Raw genomic sequence first — 23,920 nt, 5'->3', positions numbered from 1 at the left:
TAATATATATATATTATATATATATATATAAAATATATATATATATATATGAAATACTTGACTTGGTGAATTCTAGCTGTAAATATACTCCTCCCCTTTTAGCCACGCCCCCTCCCACCCGACCACGCCCACCCCCACCCCCCTCACCCCACCTCCCGAAATCGGAGGTCTCAAGGTTGGCAAGTATGTTTTCCAGTATGTGATGAGAAAGTGAAAAAAGGTGATGTATCACATTGTAATTGTACGCACGTTCGAAATGAACGTAAACAATAAACTTTGTCTCGCCACGTGGCAAAATTGAAGGAACAGAAACAAAACTTCCGAGGAACAAGTTGTTGTTTCTATACTGCATGTGGAAGAATGTTTTTATTTGCATGGCAAAGACATGACTTATGGTGCATATTTGATTGAAGGGTTTCAAGAGGGATTTGTAGAAGAGTTGTCTAATACCACAACATAAAATATGGTGGAAAAAGGTCAATGCATGTGCACAGTATATTCAACTTTCACACTATTATCAGGGACAAAGCTGCACGAGTGACAAGTCAATATATTGTTTTTTATTATGGCTACTTAAAAAAATAATGCATCTGAGTCAATTGAAAATATACAGGTACATAAAGTGCTTGCAAAATGAACACAATAATTGTAATAAATTAATAAGTGAGCTAGTTCATGTCTGCTAGACTTCAGTAAATATGTCACTTAAGAAGAACTGGGACACGTCGCTGGGCTCCTGCTGGACCGCCTCGCCGTCGTCGCGCTCGCACGCTGAAACCTGCGACGGCGCAACGGGAGCGTCGTCGTTGGCGTGGAGGCGGAGGTGGCGCTGTGGAGCGCTGCTAAGCTCAGCCGCGGCTAAGTGGGTCTCCGCCGGTGGGTGCGTGGTTGTCGTGGGTTTCTTTCCCCGCGAGCGTCTGGGAGCAGCTTTGCCCACACTGGGCGTCCTTGACAAAAAGGAGAGAAAACCTTTGGGTTTCCTATAAAACAAAAACAAATCGGCACATCAAATGGAAGAATTGATCGTAGGAAATATAATCTTGTTTCAGGGTCAAACTGTGGCTATCAATTTAGCATTTTAGCACACACAAAATGTTCATTTTAAAAACTGCAACTTTAACAATAAAAGCCTTTTGTTAACAATCTTAATTGTCACACAAGCGTAAAAAGAAGCGAAGCACTACATAGCAAAGGTAGAAGTCTCCCTTAACTTCAACAGCAAGTGAGTCTGCTTACTTCGCGTTAACTTCCTGCGTTTATTCTTCTTCTTCTTCTTCACTTCTTGCCTTTGTTGAGGCTGCCGCTTCTTTTGGGTCGAGTGTCCCAAAAAAAAAGGCCAAAAAAAGGTAGAACGCGCTCGCCGCGGTAATCCTTCAGCCGCGGCCTGAACTCGACTCTCGCAAGGTACGCCTCGCATGGAAGTGTGAAAGTGACTTGAGGGGGTTCCACTTCATTTAAGAGTACCGTATTTTCCGCACTATAAGGCGCACCGGATTATTAGCCGCACCTTCAATGAATGGCATATTTCAAAACTTTGTCCACCTATAAGCCGCCCCGGACTATAAGCCGCGCCTACGCTGCGCTAAAGGGAATGTCAAAAAAACAGTCAGATAGGTCAGTCAAACTTTAATAATATATTAAAAACCAGCGTTCTAACAACTCTGTCCCAAAATGTACGCAAATGTGCAATCACAAACATAGTAAAATTCAAAATAGTGCAGAGCAATAGCAACATAATGTTGCTCGAACGTTAATGTCACAACACACAAAATAAACATAGCGCTCACTTTCTGAAGTTATTCTTCATTCGTAAATCCTTCGTCTTCGGTGTCCGAAGTGAAAAGTTGGGCAAATGTGAGATCCAAAATGGACGGTTCCGTCTCGTCGAAGTCATCGGAGTCAGTGTCACTGTTCAGCAGTTCTGTGAATCCTGCCTTCCGGAAAGCTCGGACCACAGTTGTGACCGAAATATCTGCCCAGGCATTTACGATCCACTGGCAGATGTTGGCGTCGTCTGGCGCTGCCTCCGTCTTAGTGAAGGTGTGTTCGCCTTCTGTCATCCATTGTTCCCACGCAGTTAGCAGTCTAGCTTCGAATGCCCTGTTGACACCAATATCTAGCGGCTGGAGGTCTTTTGTCAATCCACCCGGAATGACGGCGAGTATTGAATTAAGCGCGTAAGCGTGTCTCTTAAAGTGATGTTATGAGCTAGCAAATATAACAACTACACTACCCAGCATGCAACGATAGTTACGAGCATGCGCGGTAGCCCTGAGAAGCGTTGTTGTATGCTGGCAGTTAGAATGTGGTTATGAGCACGCTGTGAGAAAACGTTGAGAACTCAGTTAACACGCCTCGTCTGCATTATTTATAATTAGACAGACAACACACTTAATAGGAGCCATTTTGGGGTCTTTACATAAACACACAAATGGAAATGAAACGTCACATATCCCAGCATGCACCGCGCGCTTCTTCTTCTTCCGGGGGCGGGTGGTTGCTTACAGTACAAGAAGAAGCGCTTCCTGTTCTATGGGGGCGGGTGCTTACCTTGGCGGTTGCTTGCGTAGAAGAAGAAGCGCTTCCTGCTCTACCGGGAAAAAAGATGGCGGCTGTTTACCGAAGTTGCGAGAACGAAACTTTATGAAAATGAATCTTAATATTTATCCATATATAAAGCGCACCGGGTTAAAAGCCGCACTGTCAGCTTTTGAGTAAATTTGTGGTTTTTAGGTGCGGCTAATGGTGCGGAAAATACGGTACTACACTGTGCTGTTGTAGGTAGGACGTTCACATGGGTCTTATGGACCAACCCTTTGTCACCTTTTGGGAGAACTTGCTGTGCTCGACGGTCCGGCCGAAGCACACCCCTGGTGGCGCTCTGGTGGGGCGACAGGATCCACAATGGCTGGAGTCTGACGTTAAAAAAAAAAAAAAAATCACATATTAGGAGTCTAACGCAGTAAGGCCTGTGTGATTTAATAACAAAGATGAGTTCTGTTTAAAACTATTAACACTGTCATTGATGCTCCCAAATCTGCTGGTTTTGATGCTTCTTTTGAATTCTGTGAAAATTGTCTCCATTTATTCACTGACTAAATTGTGTCAACTAGAGCCAGTCTATCCCAGCCTTCATATGACCCTTCTGTTCCTCTGCATTTCTCTTCTGTTTTCCATCAGTTTGAGCCGGTGTCCTTTTCTTTTTGAAGTGACACAGTTAGTCATATGAAGCCCTCTGGTTCTCCTGCAGATGCCCTCCCACCTCGCCTGTTTAAGGAGGTACCATATTTTCCGCACTATAAGGCGCACCGGATTATTAGCCGCACCTTCTATGAATTACATATTTCATAATTTTGTCCACCAATAAGCCGCCCCGGACTATAAGCCGCGCCTACGCTGCGCTAAAGGGAATGTCAAAAAAACAGTCAGATAGTTCAGTCAAACTTTAATAATATATTGAAAACCAGCGTTCTAACAACTCTGTCCCAAAATGTACGCAAATGTGCAATCACAAACATAGTAAAATTCAAAATGGTGTAGAGCAATAGTAACATAATGTTGCTCGAACGTTAATGTCACAACACACAAAATAAACATAGCGCTCACCTTCTGAAGTTATTCTTCATTCGTAAATCCTTCGAATTCTTCGTCTTCGGTGTCCGAATTGAAAAGTTGCGCAAGCGTGGTATCCAAAATGGCCGGTTCCGTCTCGTCGAAGTCATCGGGAGTCAGTGTCGCTGTTGTTCTGTGAATCCTGCCTTCCGGAAAGCTCGGACCACAGTTGTGACCGAAATATCTGCCCAGGCATTTACGATCCACTGGCAAATGTTGGCGTATGTCGTCCGGCGCTGTCTGCCCGTCTTAGTGAAGGTGTGTTCGCCTTCGGAGCTGTGTGAAAAAAGCCACCCGGCCTCTTCGCGTAAACTTCCCTTAACCACTCGCTCATCTTTTCTTCATCCATCCATCCCTTCGAGTTAGCTTTTATGATGACGCCGGCTGGAAAGGTCTCTTTTGGCAAGGTCTTCCTTTTGAATATCACCATGGGTGGAAGTTAGCATGGCAAGCTAGAACCACAGTGAAGGATGACTTCTCATTCCCTGTGGTGCGAATATTCACCGTACGTGCTCCCGTTGTATCCACAGTGCGGTTCACAGGAATATCAGTTGCTGTGAAATACGGTAGTAATCCGTGTGCGGATGGAGAGATTGCGTCTTTTTATGAACCGGATCCTTTTCGCTTAGTAGGAGCCATTTTGTGGTCTTTACAGATGTAAACAGGAAATGAAACGTACGGTGATATCCGCGCGTTTTTTCTTCTTCTTCCGGGGGCGGGCGGTAGCTTACAGTAGAAGAAGAAGCGCTTCCTGTTCTATGGGGGCGGGTGCTTACCTTGGCGGTTGCTTGCGTAGAAGAAGAAGCGCTTCCTGTTCTACCGGGAAAAAAGATGGCGGCTGTTTACCGAAGTTGCGAGATCGAAACTTTATGAAAATGAATCGTAATAAAGCGCACCGGGTTATAAGGCGCACTGTCAGCTTTAGAGAAAATTTGTGGTTTTTAGGTGCGCCTTATAGTGCGGAAAATACGGTATGTTGTTCGGTCCAAGTCGCTCTCCCTCCCCCAACGTTGACCTCGGCACTCTGACCCCGTATCTCAGCGACTCTGTCACAAACCTGGGGGTAAAGTTTGACTCCGATTTTAAATTCGAAAAACAAATCAGCAGCGTCGTTCAAAAAAAGCTTTTATCAATTACGCCAAATAGCGAAAGTGAAACCGCTTCTATCAAGACATGATCTTGAGAAATTAATCCACGCTTTTATCTCGACTCGTCTTGATTATTGTAATGCCCTGTATGTTGGCATTAGCCAGGCCTCCCTCGCCCGCCTGCAGCTCGTGCAGAACTCTGCTGCTCGTCTGCTAACACAGACCCGCAGACGTGAGCACATCACCCCTATTTTAGCGTCCCTTCACTGGCTCCCTGTGCGTTACCCAATACATTTTAAACTCCTTTTATTTGTTTTTAAATGTCTAAACAACCTCGCGCCAACCTATCTCTCCGACCTCCTTCAGCCTTACTGCCCCACCCGATCCTTAAGATCAGCCGATCAGCTGCTGTTGACGGTCCCTGACACAAGGCTGAAGCTTAGAGGTGACAGAGCTTTCGCCGTTGCTGCTCCCAAGCTCTGGAACGACCTACCCCTGAGTGTTAGACAAGCCTCCTCTCTTCCTGTTTTTAAATCTCTCTTAAAAACATACTTTTATTCCATGGCTTTTAACACTGAGTGATATCCATCCTGCAATGGCGCCCCATAATACACCTGCTGTGATCCTGTTTTTATGTTTTTATGTTTTTATTAATTCTATTTTAATTATTTATTTTCTATCGTGTTCTGTTTGTGTTGTGTTGTGTTTGCTCGGTACTCGTTTTATCTTTTAACCTGCTCATTGTACAGCACTTTGGCTAACCCTGTGGTAAATTTTAAATGTGCTCTATAAATAAAGTTGATTTGATTTGATTTGATTTGATTTGCATAGTAGAGTTTTAACTTGCACTTACAGATGTTGCGACTAGGGATGTCCCGATCCGATATTTGGATCGGATCGGCTGCCGATATTTGCCAAAAATTGCGTATCGGCAAGGCATGGGAAAATGCCGATCCAGATCCGGTTTAAAAAAAAAACTCCGGTCCGTGTTTTCCAACGCACCGATTTAAATAATACATTCCACTTTTCTGCTGCTCCGTAATTTCCGTTCCGCATTTTCCAGCACACCTTCAACACATCCACAGGTCTGTGAATTCTCACGCAGTTGCTTTTAGCTGCTGGCATTACACGACAGGCTCTTCTCACTCTTTCCTGTGTCTCCCTCTCACAGACAGCAAGTGCACCTTCTTACATACGTCACATACTGTCACGTCATACGTCACATACTGTCACGTCATACGTCACATACTGTCACGTCATACGTCACATACTGTCACGTCATACGTCACATACAGGTAAAAGCCAGTAAATTAGAATATTTTGAAAAACTTGATTTATTTCAGTAATTGCATTCAAAAGGTGTAACTTGTACATTATATTTATTCATTGCACACAGACTGATGCATTCAAATGTTTATTTCATTTAATTTTGATGATTTGAAGTGGCAACAAATGAAAATCCAAAATTCCGTGTGTCACAAAATTAGAATATTACTTAAGGCTAATACAAAAAAGGGATTTTTAGAAATGTTGGCCAACTGAAAAGTATGAAAATGAAAAATATGAGCATGTACAATACTCAATACTTGGTTGGAGCTCCTTTTGCCTCAATTACTGCGTTAATGCGGCGTGGCATGGAGTCGATGAGTTTCTGGCACTGCTCAGGTGTTATGAGAGCCCAGGTTGCTCTGATAGTGGCCTTCAACTCTTCTGCGTTTTTGGCTCTGGCATTCTGCATCTTCCTTTTCACAATACCCCACAGATTTTTTATGGGGCTAAGGTCAGGGGAGTTGGCGGGCCAATTTAGAACAGAAATACCATGGTCCGTAAACCAGGCACGGGTAGATTTTGCGCTGTGTGCAGGCGCCAAGTCCTGTTGGAACTTGAAATCTCCATCTCCATAGAGCAGGTCAGCAGCAGGAAACATGAAGTGCTCTAAAACTTGCTGGTAGATGGCTGCGTTGACCCTGGATCTCAGGAAACAGAGTGGACCGACACCAGCAGATGACATGGCACCCCAAACCATCACTGATGGTGGAAACTTTACACTAGACTTCAGGCAACGTGGATCCTGTGCCTCTCCTGTCTTCCTCCAGACTCTGGGACCTCGATTTCCAAAGGAAATGCAAAATTTGCATGGTTGGGTGATGGTTTGGGGTGCCATGTCATCTGCTGGTGTCGGTCCACTCTGTTTCCTGAGATCCAGGGTCAACGCAGCCGTCTACCAGCAAGTTTTAGAGCACTTCATGCTTCCTGCTGCTGACCTGCTCTATGGAGATGGAGATTTCAAGTTCCAACAGGACTTGGCGCCTGCACACAGCGCAAAATCTACCCGTGCCTGGTTTACGGACCATGGTATTTCTGTTCTAAATTGGCCCGCCAACTCCCCTGACCTTAGCCCCATAGAAAATCTGTGGGGTATTGTGAAAAGGAAGATGCAGAATGCCAGACCCAAAAACGCAGAAGAGTTGAAGGCCACTATCAGAGCAACCTGGGCTCTCATAACACCTGAGCAGTGCCAGAAACTCATCGACTCCATGCCACGCCGCATTAACGCAGTAATTGAGGCGAAAGGAGCTCCAACCAAGTATTGAGTATTGTACATGCTCATATTTTTCATTTTCATACTTTTCAGTTGGCCAACATTTCTAAAAATCCCTTTTTTGTATTAGCCTTAAGTAATATTCTAATTTTGTGACAGACGGAATTTTGGATTTTCATTTGTTGCCACTTCAAATCATCAAAATTAAATGAAATAAACATTTGAATGCATCAGTCTGTGTGCAATGAATAAATATAATGTACAAGTTACAAATTTTGAATGCAATTACTGAAATAAATCAAGTTTTTCAAAATATTCTAATTTACTGGCTTTTACCTGTACTTTCACGTCATACGTCACATACGTATACGTCCTCCCCGAGAAGAGAGGTAGCAGCATGGCTAACGTTAGCTGTGATGCTAGCGCAGCCGTGCGAGCAACGCTCCCTCTAAGGTGCACGCCTGTGCAATTGCGCACCGCTCAAGCGTCCTCTGCGCATAGCAAATCTATGCCACGCACAAAATCAAATAAAAAAATAAGCGCAAAACAATTTTCGACACACGGACACGACAGAGAAAACAGTTTTCGTCATCATTGTTCAAATATTGTGACGTCTGTCGAGACGCTTATCTCCATTCGGTGCCACACGTCCACACCATCAAAATGCAGAGGCAAACATTTCCACATCAACACCATATGAAAAAATTAGTGATTTTTTTAGTTGTGATTTCCTTCTCTGCATGAAAGTTTAAAAGTAGCATATATTAATGCAGTATGAAGAAGAATGTTTTAATGTAGACATGCAAGCCTTGAAAGAACATTTTGAAAATCAAGACTACATTTCCTGCAAATGGGTGCATTTCTACCCTATATTTTAACTTTAGATTTATTCTCATATCAAACTCTTTTGGCTGTCTTTTTGACACTTACCCTCCACACCCTGGATTATAAAGAATGTAAATAATTCAATGTGATTATCTTGTGTGATGACTGTATTATGATGATAGTATATATCTGATAGTATATATCTGTATCATGAATCAATTTAAGTGGACCCCGTCTTAAACAAGTTGAAAAACGTATTGGGGTGTTACCATTTAGTGGTCAATTGTACGGAATATGTACTTCACTGTGCAACCTACTAATAAAAGTCTCAGTCAATCAATCAAAACACATAGAATCATCATACTGCTGTGATTATATGCATCAAGTGTTCATTCAAGGCTAAGGCAAAATATCGAGATATATATTGTGTATCGCAATATGGCCTTAAAATATGGCAATATTAAAAAAAGGCCATATCGCCCAGCCCTAGTTTCAATGATGCCATTTCTGTTTGTCATGTATAATTTTGTCTATTTTGTGTTTATCCTTGAATAAACAGGTCAGTTTCTTGTTACCAACCATTGTGTATTATTCAAACTCCCCTAATTCAGCTGGCTAGTTGTTATCAAGAGTACTAAAACCCTTTTCAACATGATTCTGACAACTAAGTAGGCTAAATAACTTTAAACTTTTTAATACATGCTCGGATAGGCCAGTATCGGCCAGTATCGGTATCGGTCAGTATCGGTATCGGATCGGAAATGCAAAAACAATATCGGTATCGGATCGGAAGTGCAAAAACCTGGATCGGGACATCCCTAGCAGCGACCAACTGTAGTTACTGACAGTGGTTTTCTGACGTGTTCCTGAGCCCATGTGGTGATATCCTTTACACACCGATGTCGCTTTTTGATGCAGTACCGCCAGAGGGATTGCTTTGCCGCTTACCTGCAGTGATTTCTCCAAAGAAATCACAACGCCTTATAAAGAAAACTTGTGTTTTATTTATAAGGCGAACACACAAAATAATGCAATAGTTTCCCTATAAAAGTAGAATATTTGATGTGAAGTAATTGGGGCCATGAATAGGTCCATCATTCTAAACAATAATGATTGTTTAGAATTCATACCAACATTGATTTTGTTACATTATTTTTTCTTTTGAGCAACGACAGCTTTAAAGTAAATAAAACTGTTATTTGAGTCAACGTCGCAACATGTTGTCATTATATTGGACCTGTTTGCTCTTCTATTCTACTTGTTTTTTGGGTTTTTTTTAAATATCCATCCATCCATCCATCTTCTTCCGCTTATCCGAGGTCGGGTCGCGGGGGCAGCAGCCTAAGCAGGGAAGCCCAGACTTCCCTCTCCCCAGCCACTTCGTCCAGCTCTTCCTGTGGGACCCCGAGGCGTTCCCAGGCCAGCCGGGAGACATAGTCTTCCCAACGTGTCCTGGGTCTTCCCCACGGCCTCCTACCGGTCGGACGTGCCCTAAACACCTCCCTAGGGAGGCGTTCGGGTGGCATCCTGACCAGATGCCCGAACCAACTCATCTGGCTCCTCTCGATGTGGAGGAGCAGCGGCTTTACTTTGAGCTCCCCCCGGATGGCAGAGCTTCTCACCCTATCTCTAAGGGAGAGCCCCGCCACCCGGCGGAGGAAACTCATTTGGGCCGCTTGTACCCGTGATCTTGTCCTTTCGGTCATAACCCAAAGCTCATGACCATAGGTGAGGATGGGAACGTAGATCGACCGGTAAATTGAGAGCTTTGCCTTCCGGCTCAGCTCCTTCTTCACCACAACGGATCGATACAGCGTCCGCATTACTGAAGACGCCGCACCAATCCGCCTGTCGATCTCACCATCCACTCTTCCCTCACTCGTGAACAAGACTCCGAGGTACTTGAACTCCTCCACTTGGGGTAAGATCTCCTCCCCAACCCGGAGATGGAACTCCACCCTTTTCCGGGCGAGAACCATGGACTTGGACTTGGAGGTGCTGATTCTCATCCCAGTCGCTTCACACTCGGCTGCGAACCGATCCAGTGAGAGCTGAAGATCCTGGCCAGATGAAGCCATCAGGACCACATCATCTGCAAAAAGCAGAGACCTAATCCTGCAGCCACCAAACTGGATCCCCTCAACGCCTTGACTGCGCCTAGAAATTCTGTTCATAAAAGTTATGAACAGAATGGGTGACAAAGGGCAGCCTTGGCGGAGTCCAACCCTCACTGGAAACGTGTCCGACTTACTGCCGGCAATGCGGACCAAGCTTTGGCACTGATCATACAGGGAGCGGACTACCCCATACTCTCTGAGCACTCCCCACAGGACTTCCCGACGGACACGGTTGAATGCCTTCTCCAAGTCCACAAAACACATGCAGACTGGTTGGGCAAACTCCCATGCACCCTCAAGGACCCTGCCGAGAGTATAGAGCTGGTCCACAGTTCCACGACCAGGACGAAAACCACACTGTTCCTCCTGAATCCGAGGTTCGACTATCCGGCGTAGCCTCCTCTCCAGTACACCTGAATAGACCTTACCGGGAAGGCTGAGGAGCTGATTCTCATCCCAGTCGCTTCACACTCAGCTGCGAACCGATCCAGTGAGAGCTGAAGATCCTGGCCAGATGAAGCCATCAGGACCACATCATCTGCAAAAAGCAGAGACCTAATCCTGCAGCCACCAAACCGGATCCCCTCAACGCCTTGACTGCGCCTAGAAATTCTGTTCATAAAAGTTATGAACAGAATGGGTGACAAAGGGCAGCCTTGGCGGAGTCCAACCCTCACCGGAAACGTGTCCGACTTACTGCCGGCAATGCGGACCAAGCTTTGGCACTGATCATACAGGGAGCGGACTGCCACAATCAGACAGTCCGATACCCCATACTCTCTGAGCACTCCCCACAGGACTTCCCGACGGACACGGTTGAATGCCTTCTCCAAGTCCACAAAACACATGTAGACTGGTTGGGCAAACTCCCATGCACCCTCAAGGACCCTGCCGAGAGTATAGAGCTGGTCCACAGTTCCACGACCAGGACGAAAACCACACTGTTCCTCCTGAATCCGAGGTTCGACTATCCGGCGTAGCCTCCTCTCCAGTACACCTGAATAGACCTTACCGGGAAGGCTGAGGAGCTGATTCTCATCCCAGTCGCTTCACACTCGGCTGCGAACCGATCCAGTGAGAGCTGAAGATTCTGGCCAGATGAAGCCATCAGGACCACATCATCTGCAAAAAGCAGAGACCTAATCCTGCAGCCACCAAACCGGATCCCCTCAACGCCTTGACTGCGCCTAGAAATTCTGTTCATAAAAGTTATGAACAGAATGGGTGACAAAGGGCAGCCTTGGCGGAGTCCAACCCTCACCGGAAACGTGTCCGACTTACTGCCGGCAATGCGGACCAAGCTTTGGCACTGATCATACAGGGAGCGGACTACCCCATACTCTCTGAGCACTCCCCACAGGACTTCCCGACGGACACGGTTGAATGCCTTCTCCAAGTCCACAAAACACATGTAGACTGGTTGGGCAAACTCCCATGCACCCTCAAGGACCCTGCCGAGAGTATAGAGCTGGTCCACAGTTCCGCGACCAGGACGAAAACCACACTGTTCCTCCTGAATCCGAGGTTCGACTATCCGGCGTAGCCTCCTCTCCAGTACACCTGAATAGACCTTACCGGGAAGGCTGAGGAGTGTGATCCCACGATAGTTAGAACACACCCTCCGGTTCCCCTTCTTAAAGAGAGGAACCACCACCCCGGTCTGCCAATCCAGAGGTACCGCCCCCGATGTCCACGCGATGCTGCAGAGTCTTGTCAACCAAGACAGCCCCACAGCATCCAGAGCCTTAAGGAACTCCGGGCGGATCTCATCCACCCCCAGGGCCTTGCCACCGAGGAGCTTTTTTTTTAAATAGTATTTTTAAAATGCGCCGCAGGCTGTAAAAAAAAAATTAGCTGTGGACTGCACTTTGGACACCCCTGGTTTAATCGAAGATGTCTTCCAAAATCTAAATGCCATGTTGCCATTGTAGTGTTATTATTACAATCCATTGAACAATATGCTATTCCGTGCATTACCATGGTGGTTGCCGTCTGTTCGGTGGACACGAGGACATCAGGCGTTGAACCATCTGGCCCTGCTATCACATTCTCCACAGCAAGACTGGAGTGCGGGGGGTTGGACAAAAAGGGGCGGCCATTGAAGACCAAGAATACTGGATACTGAAGACAAAGCTGATTTAAGGCACTGACCTTTGCTGCACTGACTGATTTGGGTGACAGATGAAAGGAGGCAGCTGGGTGCTGGGGTTCAACACCTCCTCGACGGTGTCAACGGGTATCTCAGTCAGGGATAGGATGAAAAACGGTTCGTCGGGATCCGAGGGTACTGACAGTGCTGAGGTGGGAGAAGACACATTGCTGGTCAACGTGTTGATTGAAGCGCACACGCAGCATAGCAACATTAGAACTAAACCACCAACCGTCTTGAAGTATTGAGAGACTTGCAAAAGTCTGCTCCTGTCCGGTGCTTGACGTGGATTCATCCTACAATCGTCAGGGACAGAAACAAACCTTTAATTCATGAAGACCAAATGTCACAAGAACCAGCTGGGCAGGCGTGACCCAAAAACACATGCAAAATAATGTCGTGGCGTTCGCGAACGCTTCGTTCGAACGAACGAATCTTTTGAGTGAACGTACTGAACCGAATCACTTCATGAACTGATTCGTCCCTTTCTCAGTTCAGTTGAGCTCCGCCGCGACCAAGGCATAAGCTAAGCGCTTGCTTAGGGCCCCGCGGCCACCAGGGGGCCCCCAAAAGCAATTAACAAAAAATTCTTATTTTTTATTTTTTGCATGTACCGTATTTTCCGCACTATAAGGCGCACCTAAAAACCACAATTTTTCTTAAAAGCTGACAGTGCGCCTTATAACCCGGTGCGCTTTATTACGATTAATTTTCATAAAGTTTCGATCTCGCAACTTCGGTAAACAGCCGCCATCTTTTTTCCCGGTAGAACAGGAAGCGCTTCTTCTTCTATGCAAGCAACCGCCAAGGAAAGCACCCGCCCCCATAGAACAGGAAGCGCTTCTTCTTCTACTGTAAGCAACCACCCGCCCCCGGAAGAAGAAGAAAAAACGCGCGGATATCACCGTACGTTTCATTTCCTGTTTACATCTGTAAAGACCACAAAATGGCTCCTACTAAGCGATCCGGTTCATAAAAAGACGCAATCTCTCCATCCGCACACGGATTACTACCGTATTTCACAGCAACTGAACCGCACTGTGGAACGGGAGCACGTACGGTGAATATTCGCACCACAGGGAATGAGAAGTCGTCCTTCACTGTGGTTCTAGCTTGCCATGCTAATGGCCAGAAACTTCCTCCCATGGTGATATTCAAAAGGAAGACCTTGCCAAAAGAGACCTTTCCAGCCGGCGTCATCATAAAAGCTAACTCGAAGGGATGGATGGATGAAGAAAAGATGAGCGAGTGGTTAAGGGAAGTTTACGCGAAGAGGCCGGGTGGCTTTTTTCACACAGCTCCGAAGGCGAACACACCTTCACTAAGACGGGCAGACAGCCTCGGACGACATACGCCAACATTTGCCAGTGGATCGTAAATGCCTGGGCAGATATTTCGGTCACAACTGTGGTCCGAGCTTTCCGGAAGGCAGGATTCACAGAACAACAGCGACACTGACTCCCGATGACTTCTACGAGACGGAACCGGCCATTTTGGATACCACGCTTGCGCAACTTTTCAATTCAGACACCGAAGACGAAGAATTCGAAGGATTTACGAATGAAGAATAACTTCAGAAGGTGAGCGCTATGTTTATTTTGTGTGTTGTGACATTAACGTTCGAGCAACATTATGTTACTATTGCTCTACACCATTTTGAATTTTACTATGTTTGTGATTGCACATTTGCGTACATTTTGGGACAGAGTTGTTAGAACGCTGGTTTTTAATATATTATTAAAGTTTGACTGAACTATCTGACTGTTTTTTTGACATTCACTTTAGCGCAGCGTAGGCGCGGCTTATAGTCCGGGGCGGCTTATTGGTGGACAAAATTATGAAATATGTAATTCATAGAAGGTGCGGCTAATAATCCGGTGCGCCTTATAGTGCGGAAAATACGGTACGAGTCGGACTGATGATTTCTAAATGATCAAAGATATATTATTGTACAAAAACACAATTTTAGGTCAACAGAGTGCTGCTAGTGATTCTTCCTGCCTGTCTTTAAATGTAAAGCTGCCTCTGCTGCACCTGTGACGTTTGCCGCCTGCCGTGCAATGCCAGTGCGCACTGGGCATCAAAAGCGCAGATAGAGGCAAAGCAATGTCACAAAAACGGACATACCCTTCAGGTGCAGAAAAAAGGAAGAAGAAGAAAGTGGAAGAGGAGAAAAAATGCCATGATAAAGGTATGTTTGCATGACTTGGTAATAAAAAGTTTATCAAAGAGATTTGTAGCTGTAATTAGCTTTAGCTAGGTGACGTTAGCTAGCTAGCAATATGTTTTTAGCATCAGGTTACTAGTGAGATATGTTGTTTGCACAAATTGTTTGCAGCAGAGCACGGTAATTTATGTGAGTAAAATGAACATTATTTTTTTACATCAACTCATAAGTTATGTGAAACTTCCCCAGGAGCATTGTTCAAATACTTTGGAGGCACAGAATCAGCCCAGAGCCAGTCCACATCCTCAGGCTCAACTGTGAGTGATGAATCAGGTGAGGAAAAGACTGTCACCATACAGTATACATTTCATTTCTTAGTATAAACATTACACCTGAAGGGAAATTAATATACCGTATTTTCCGCACCATAAGGCGCCCTGGGTTAAAAGCCGCGCCTTCAATGAACGGCATATTTCAAAACTTTGTCCACCAATAAGCCGCCCCGTGTTGTAAGCCGCATCTAACTGCGCTAAAGGGAATGTCAAAAAAACAGTCAGATAGGTCAGTCAAACTTTAATAATATATTAAAAACCAGCGTTCTAACAACTCTGTTCACTCCCAAAATGTACGCAAATGTGCAATCACAAACATACGTATATCAACATGGACGAAGCTGCGTGAAAAAAGCCACCCGGCCTCTTCGCGTAAACTTAAACTTACCTTAACCACTCGCTCATCTTTTCTTCATCCATCCCTTCGAGTTAGCTTTTATGATGACGCCGGCTGGAAAGGTCTCTTTTGGCAAGGTCTTCCTTTTGAATATCACCATGGGTGGAAGTTTCTGGCCATTAGCATGGCAAGCTAGAACCACAGTGAAGGATGACTTCTCATTCCCTGTGGTGCGAATATTCACCGTACGTGCTCCCGTTGTATCCACAGTGCGGTTCACAGGAATATCAGTTGCTGTGAAATACGGTAGTAATCCGTGTGCGGATGGAGAGATTGCGTCTTTTCATGAACCGGATCCTTGTCGCTTAGTAGGAGCCATTTTGTGGTCTTTACAGATGTAAACAGGAAATGAAACGTACGGTGATATCCGCGCGTTTTTTCTTCTTCTTCCGGGGGCGGGTGGTTGCTTACAGTAGAAGAAGAAGCGCTTCCTGTTCTATGGGGGCGGGTGCTTACCTTGGCGGTTGCTTGCGTAGAAGAAGAAGCGCTTCCTGTTCTACCGGGAAAAAAGATGGCGGCTGTTTACCTAAGTTGCGAGATCGAAACTTTATGAAAATGAATCTTAATATTTATCCATATATAAAGCGCACCGGGTTAAAAGCCGCACTGTCAGCTTTTGAGTAAATTTGTGGTTTTTAGGTGCGGCTAATGGTGCGGAAAATACGGTAGTCAAAAGTATCTCATTAATATGTGTGCCTATATGTATGTATGTATGTATGTATTTCATCTTAGGTCCATCTCCATCCTCTACAGTGCTCTCTCACACACCTCCACCCTCTGTGCCCACTGTCCCCTCCATGTCTGAAACCACAGCTGATTTATCTAGTAAGTTAACTGCAAAACACCCTTTATAATTGCTCATTGTACTGCAGAACATTCTGAGATTAATAATTATGTCCAACAGTGCAATTTAATGACCTTATAGGTCCTTCTTTTTTAGTCATTGTCTTTCTTTGGTCACTTCCTCAGCAACTTCCACCACAACGTCCCCCTTCACACCATGGACCATCATCAGCTCCGCCAGTTGACCCAGCTGAGTGGCCTTCTTTCCTCTCAGATTCAGACAGGACTGAGCAGGTGATCAGAGGACCACTGTCTATTAAGGAGAACTTTTCATTCCCCAAACGGCATGATGGCCGAAGTTTTCATTATCACAAATTTGGCAAAAAATATTAAGTTTAATATGAATGATGAAAAAAAGTTAAGGCGTGTATCTGACATTAAAAATTCAATGTTTCTTGGCGGAGTTTGTGAAAGTGATGTGTTAGAAGTGGTAAGAAAGTTTAAAAACAAAAAATCTGTCGATGGTAACAACGTGGATATGTCACTTGTTAAAGAAGTGATGGATTGTGTCCTGAAGCCGTTTACTTATATATGTAATACATCTTTATCAACTGGAACTTTTCCTGACAAAATGAAAATTGCTAAAGTTATTCCGATTTATAAAAATGGTGATAAACATATGGTCTCAAATTATAGACCTGTGTCTCTACTACCTCAATTTGCAAAAATTCTTGAGAAATTATTTGTATATAGACTTGATAAGTTCATTGACAAACATGAGCTACTGAATGACCATCAGTATGGGTTCAGGAGTAATCCATCTACATCCCTAGCAGTGATGGACTTTGTAGAAAACGTAGCTACAGCAATAGAAAAAAAGCAACACACCGTTGGAGTATTTATTGATTTATGTAAAGCTTTTGACACAATCGATCATTCCTTACTTCTGCAAAAATTGGAAAACTATGGCATAAGAGGTGTTTCACAAGAGTGGTTAAGTAGTTATTTAAGTAATAGATCTCAATATGTGGAAATCAATAAGACTAAATCACAGCCAAGAAGAGTAACTTGTGGGGTTCCACAAGGCTCGGTATTGGGACCTAAGTTATTTATACTATATTTAAATGATATTTGTTCAGTATCTAATAAATTGAAATTTATTATGTTTGCAGATGATACAAATGTATATTGTTCAGGAGAAGACTTGAAGGAAGTGTTGAGGGTAATAGAGGTTGAGTTGTTTCAGCTAAAAAAATGGTTTGATATCAATAAGTTATCATTAAATGATAAGAAAACTAAATTTATGGTGTTTAGTGGTGCAAGAACAAATCGTGAAGTAAAACTAAAATTAAATCAAGTGGAAATTGATAGAGTATATGAAACTAAATTCTTGGGAATAATAATTGATCATAAATTATGTTGGAAACCGCATATTGAATATATAAAGGGAAAAATATCCAAATCCATTGCCATTCTTTATAAAGTAAAACACATGCTGAATAAGAAATGTTTGCATATGTTATATTATTCTTTTATTTTTCCATATTTAACATATTGTGTTGAAGTTTGGGGAAATGTTTATAGAACAAACATAGACCCAATAATTAAACTTCAAAAAAGGGTAATAAGAATAATACACAAAGCGTGCTACTATGAACATACCAATCCATTATTTATAAGTTCTAATGTGTTAAAATTTTCAGATATTGTGTTTTTAAAAACAATGGAAATTATGTTTCGAGTAAAGAACAACAGCCTTCCAGCTTGTATGCTTAGGTTATTTCAATTAAGAGGAGAAACCCATAATTTACGGGGGGTATTGATTTTTGAAATAGGTAAAGCAAGAACGAATATTAAATACAAATGTATTTCAGTTTTAGGAGTTAAATGGTGGAATAAGCTCAGTGATGAGTTGAAGACATGTACTTCTTTGTTAAGGTTTAAGAAAACATTGAAAGGTGAGATAATTGAAAATGATAAAATATAGTAACAATTACTTTCATTCCATTGATTTTTATTTTTTTTTAACATTGATGTTCCAGGTAATCTTATTTTCAGTGAAGGTATAGGATAGGCAAATATAAGCTTTGGCTTCAGCCTATTCCTTTTTCGGTCATGCTTTTTCTTTTCTTTTCTTTTCCTTTTGTGTGTAAATGTGTATGATTGTTATACTGTATATGTATAGTCTGTACTTTTAAACTGGTCACACAAAATGGTTAATGGTTGATGGTTGATTATATGACCGAAATAAACTTATTTCATTCATTATACCTACAGACAGCTAGTCAATGGGGAAAAAGTCAAGCGTAGCTGGCTGACTTATTCAAGAAGTAAAGATGCAGTCTATTGCTTTTGCTGCAAATTATTTTCCAAAAAGTCCTTAAAACTGGCAGCCGAGGGACAGCGGGATGGGGTCAACATAGGTGCACTGCTGAAACAGCATGAAAACAGTGAAGATCATTGTAGCAACATGGTGAAATGGAAGGAATTTGCCTTGCGTCTTTCAAAGGGGAAAACTATTGATGAATTTAACTTCAGTAGACTGTGCTCTCTTTGTACAAAGTAAACATTAAATATGAACAATTAACTAAAAATATAAACTAGTAATTAAAGACTAATATGTACAAGACTGATGAGACAAGATGACACTTTTACTGTAAATACAAAGCTTTATCACTTGGACTGTTCAACCCCAGGCCACTCTTGTAGCTGAATGTTTTCTACATTTTAAGATTAGGAACCATATGTGGCACTCTGGACATCATTCGTTCATTCATTGGTATTACCGTATTTTCCGCACTATAAGGCGCACCTAAAAACCACAAATTTTCTCAAAAGCTGACAGTGCGCCTTATAACCCGGTGCGCTTTATTACGATTCATTTTCATAAAGTTTCGATCTCGCAACTTCGGTAAACAGCCGCCATCTTTTTTCCCGGTAGAACAGGAAGCGCTTCTTCTTCTACGCAAGCAACCGCCAAGGAAAGCACCCGCCCCCATAGAACAGGAAGCGCTTCTTCTTCTACTGTAAGCAACCACCCGCCCCCAGAAGATGAAGAAAAAACGCGCGGATATCACCGTACGTTTCATTTCCTGTTTACATCTGTAAAGACCACAAAATGGCTCCTACTAAGCGACAAGGATCCGGTTCATAAAAAGACGCAATCTCTCCATCCGCACACGGATTACTACCGTATTTCACAGCAACTGATATTCCTGTGAACCGCACTGTGGAACGGGAGCACGTACGGTGAATATTCGCACCACAGGGAATGAGAAGTCATCCTTCACTGTGGTTCTAGCTTGCCATGCTAACTTCCACCCATGGTGATATTCAAAAGGAAGACCTTGCCAAAAGAGACCTTTCCAGCCGGCGTCATCATAAAAGCTAACTCGAAGGGATGGATGGATGAAGAAAAGATGAGCGAGTGGTTAAGGGAAGTTTACGCGAAGAGGCCGGGTGGCTTTTTTCATGCAGCTCCGAAGGCGAACACACCTTCACTAAGACGGGCAGACAGCGCCGGACGACATACGCCAACATTTGCCAGTGGATCGTAAATGCCTGGGCAGATATTTCGGTCACAACTGTGGTCCGAGCTTTCCGGAAGGCAAGATTCACAGAACTACTGGACAACAACAGCGACACTGACTCCGATGACTTCGACGAGACGGAACCGGCCATTTTGGATCCCACGCTTGCGCAACTTTTCAATTCGGACACCGAAGACGAAGAATTCGAAGGATTTACGAATGAAGAATAACTTCAGAAGGTGAGCGCTATGTTTATTTTGTGTGTTGTGACATTAACGTTCGAGCAACATTATGTTGCTATTGCTCTACACCATTTTGAATTTTACTATGTTTGTGATTGCACATTTGCGTACATTTTGGGACAGAGTTGTTAGAACGCTGGTTTTCAATATATTATTAAAGTTTGACTGAACTATCTGACTGTTTTTTTGACATTCCCTTTAGCGCAGCGTAGGCGCGGCTTATAATCCGGGGCGGCTTATTGGTGGACAAAGTTATGAAATATGTAATTCATTGAAGGTGCGGCTAATAATCCGGTGCGCCTTATAGTGCGGAAAATACGGTATTTATGTTCTTAACTGGGCCACCCCCATATCTTTATAAATGACATGTCATTTGTAAAGACATGCCAGGCTGACAATAGGATCATGTAAACAACACTGCCAGAGCCGCAATGAGTTTATAGTAGGTGTGTGAATGATCAACAATCAATATTATTGGCAGAAATAGAGGGCCCCAAAATCAAATTTTGCTTAGGGCCCCATGGAGGCTTGGGCCGGCACTGGAGTGGAACTGGCGCATTCTGTGACGTCGGCGAACGACGCAGCCAGCTACTCGTCATGGGGGCGTGGGGGAGGGACTGAGCGAACGATTCGTTCACCGCGGGTTAACGACATGAATCACTCAGTGAACGACAACGCTCTCGCTCTCTGCTCTGCTCGCCCCAATGCCGCGAGTGATTCTCCTCCCGTCGCGGGGATATGTTTCATGCCATTGGCATCCGTTCTCCATTCGTTCTCCAAGCTAACGGCTAATGTTGACCCAAGCCACATGAAAACAAACACCGTCCCCATTATCTCAACACATCAAGTTATGAGAGTAGAGGAGACAGAAAGAAAGTCAGTGCAGGGCAAGGCTGAGCAGCAGCGACGCGAGGGGGAGGGGCGGGGGGGTAAAGTGTAGGCAGAGGTGGGTAGTAACGCGCTACATTTACTCCGTTACATCTACTTGAGTAACTTTTGGGATAAATTGTACTTCTAAGAGTAGTTTTAATGCAACATACTTTTACTTTTACTTGAGTATATTTATAGAGAAGAAACGCTACTTTTACTCCGCTACTTTTATCTACATTCCGCTCGCTACTCATTTTTAGCGATCTGTAAACTATGGCTTGAATAAAGAAAACGTACTTGGCATGGACAAAAAAGGAGCAGCGTGAACGATGGACATGAAAAGGAGTTAGAAATGTGTCGAGCATAAATGTGGGGATGTCACCAGCAAGACAAACTAAAAACACTGAACTTAAATACTACAGACTTGATTAACGAAAACAGGTGCGTGACGTGACAGGTGAAAACTAATGGGTTGCTATGGTGACAATCAAGAGTGCACAATGAGTCCAAACGTGGAACAGGTGAAACTAATGGGGTAATCATGGAAACAAGACAAGGGAGTGAAAAGACAGAAACTAAAGAGTCCTATAACTAAACAAAACATGACTTAAAACAAAACATGATTACACAGACATGACAAAGGGTTTCTTAATTTAATATTTGTTTTTGCACTAAACAAACGAGGCATATTTATTTAACTGTTGATTGCAAGCATTTTAGTAGGCTATAACTATTTTTTTTATTCCCACTTTTATTTATTTCTTATTTTCATTTCAGTGCAATAAAACATATTTAACAACCAAGACATTTAGTCACACTTTGTTTATTGGACAGGCCGGAAACGCACACACAGTAGAGATGCGCGGTTTGCGGGCACAACCGCGGAGTCCGCGGATTATCCGCGGATCGGGCGGATGAAATAAAAAAAAATTAGATTTTATCCGCGGGTCGGGTCGGGCGGTTAAAATAAAAAAAAGTTAGATTTTAAATAGATTCAGGCGGGTGGCAGTTAAACCAATTGGGAAATATATATACATAGTTAAATGTTGTTACCCACATACGAAAAACGAGCAGGCACCTGCTGCATATGCCACAACAGAAGAAAAAAAAAAAGAGATGGACACTTTTACGGAGCGGAGAAGGGACGCCTCGCCGGGGTCCGGGACCGAGGCCCCTTCCCCCGAGAGGGCCCCACCGGAAGCCGTAGCTGAGGCGATCCGCGAGAAAGGCCCGACGCACGTCCAGGGTCACCACCGCACCGACACCCCGCCTCGTCCGCCTTCGCCGCGGCCGGCGTCACGCGCAGCAGGTAAGCAGCTTACCTGCCCGCCACCCCCGTGGCCGGGGGCTCGTAACAGGGGTCACTCCGCGCGCTCCGCCCGCGCAGCTTACCTGCCCGCCACCCCTGTTGCCGGGGGCGCGTAACAGGGGTCACTCCGCGCGCAGTGCGCTCACGAAAGGGGTGGGGCTCACCCTGGTTGATACAGACAGCAGGACGGTGGCCATGGAAGTCGGAACCCGCTAAGGAGTGTGTAACAACCCACCTGCCGAATCAACTAGCCCTGAAAATGGATGGCGCTGGAGCGTCGGGCCCATACCCGGCCGTCGCCGGCAGCGAGACGCGCTTGGAGGTGCGCTCAGCGCGGCTCCCATATGATTGCGCACTGGTGTGCGTCTGGGTCGTGACAGCGTGGCACGCGAATGTCTGTGCTGCATTGGATCAGTCTCCTTTCTTTAACAGGCAAAAGCTTTATAACCTCACTAATGCCTTGCATCGTCTATATTAGATATATAAAAGGCGGGTGCGGGCGCGTGCGGGCGGGTGCGGTTCTGATCAAATGTTAGGTCGGGTGGATGGCGGATGGTTGACGACTTTCTGATGCGGTTGCGGATGAAATAATTGCCTATGCGCGCATCTCTAACACACAGTGTTTTTAAAAGTAACAGAATCTCTACTACAGCTGCAATGTCTGTTTGCGAACGTCAAGGGGAGTCTGTCAGGGCAGAGAGCGATTCACGTCTGTCGCCCTCTGGCCCACAGAACTGTAGCTGAGTGATTCAGGTTCGCTTCACGAACCTACAAGAACTGACTGGTTGTCGCTGAGGACGTGATTCAGGTTCGCGCTGCACTCAAGTCACTCATTCAGAATCAGGACTCGCGAACCTAGCAAATGTGATCATAAATCCTCTCTGTCACTGTATAAACCTGTCACTTAGTGCTGGCATTGTACCCAAAATGTCCAAAGTGGCAAAAATAATCCCAATTTTTAAATCAGGTGATAAAAATAATATGAACAATTATAGGCCAATTTCAATTTTACCAACATTTTCAAAAATATTTGAGAAAGTGGTCTATAACCGACTGAATGGCTTTCTGGAAAAACTAAATATCCTTGTCCCCTCCCAATATGGTTTTCGTAAAAAAAGCACCACCTGTATGGCTAAACTCGACCTTTTGGAAAAGGTCAATGACTGTATTGAAGAAGGAAAATGCGGTATTGGCATTTTTTTGGATCTATCCAAGGCCTTTGACACAATAGACTTTGAGATCTTATTGTATAAACTATATCACTATGGTGTCAGAGGGGTACCTCTCGATTGGTTCCGCTCTTACCTATACGGAAGGCAGCAATGTGTATGCGTCAATGATCACAATTCACCCTGTATGACCATAAATTATGGGGTTCCCCAGGGATCCATCTTGGGGCCTCTCCTTTTTATCCTATACATAAATGATTTTGTAAACTCCTCCGAAACTTTTCATAAAATAATTTTTGCTGACGATACAAATTTGTTTACCTCACACAGGAGCCTACACCATCTACAAGTAACTGTCAATTCAGAGCTTGTGAAAGTAGATTCCTGGTTCAAATGCAATAAGCTCTCACTTAATGTAAATAAAACAAATTTTATTCTATTTCGTTCTAATAAAAAGCGGACAAATACTGAGCACTGCCATATCAACATCAATGGGCAGGAAATACAGAGAGTGTACTCCACAAAATTCCTGGGGGTCATCATTGACGAATACCTCAATTTCAAATGTCACATTAGCCATCTGTTAAACAAATTATCCAAATATGTTGGCCTGTTCTTTCACCTTCGTCATTATCTTCCTCTTTATGCTCTACTCACACTATATAAAACTCTCTTTGAACCACATCTAAACTACTGTAATGTCATCTGGTGTAACACCTTCCCTACCTACCTCCACAAATTAGAATCTATGCAAAAGAAAATTATACGGGCCCTGTCATGGTCCAAGT

General features: G+C 44.1%; 1 protein-coding gene across 1 annotated transcript in view; it reads right to left on the bottom strand.

The window, feature by feature from the left end:
* Window positions 1-682: 682 nt before the first annotated feature.
* LOC133610155 (uncharacterized) overlaps window positions 683-23,920 on the bottom strand; it is a 78,736-nt gene continuing 55,498 nt past the window's right edge. The window contains exons 22-26 of the mRNA XM_061966241.1: window positions 12,566-12,629; window positions 12,336-12,480; window positions 12,162-12,246; window positions 2,824-2,915; window positions 683-980 (exon numbers count right to left, since the gene is read on the bottom strand). Of these exons, the coding sequence (XP_061822225.1) occupies window positions 683-980; window positions 2,824-2,915; window positions 12,162-12,246; window positions 12,336-12,480; window positions 12,566-12,629 (684 nt within the window). The remainder of the gene's footprint in view (window positions 981-2,823; window positions 2,916-12,161; window positions 12,247-12,335; window positions 12,481-12,565; window positions 12,630-23,920) is intronic.

Source organism: Nerophis lumbriciformis, linkage group LG11, assembly GCF_033978685.3.
Source record: "Nerophis lumbriciformis linkage group LG11, RoL_Nlum_v2.1, whole genome shotgun sequence".
NCBI lineage: Eukaryota > Metazoa > Chordata > Actinopteri > Syngnathiformes > Syngnathidae > Nerophis > Nerophis lumbriciformis.
The sequence above is the reverse complement of the archived record's forward strand: the minus strand, read 5'-3'. Positions and strand labels throughout refer to the sequence as shown.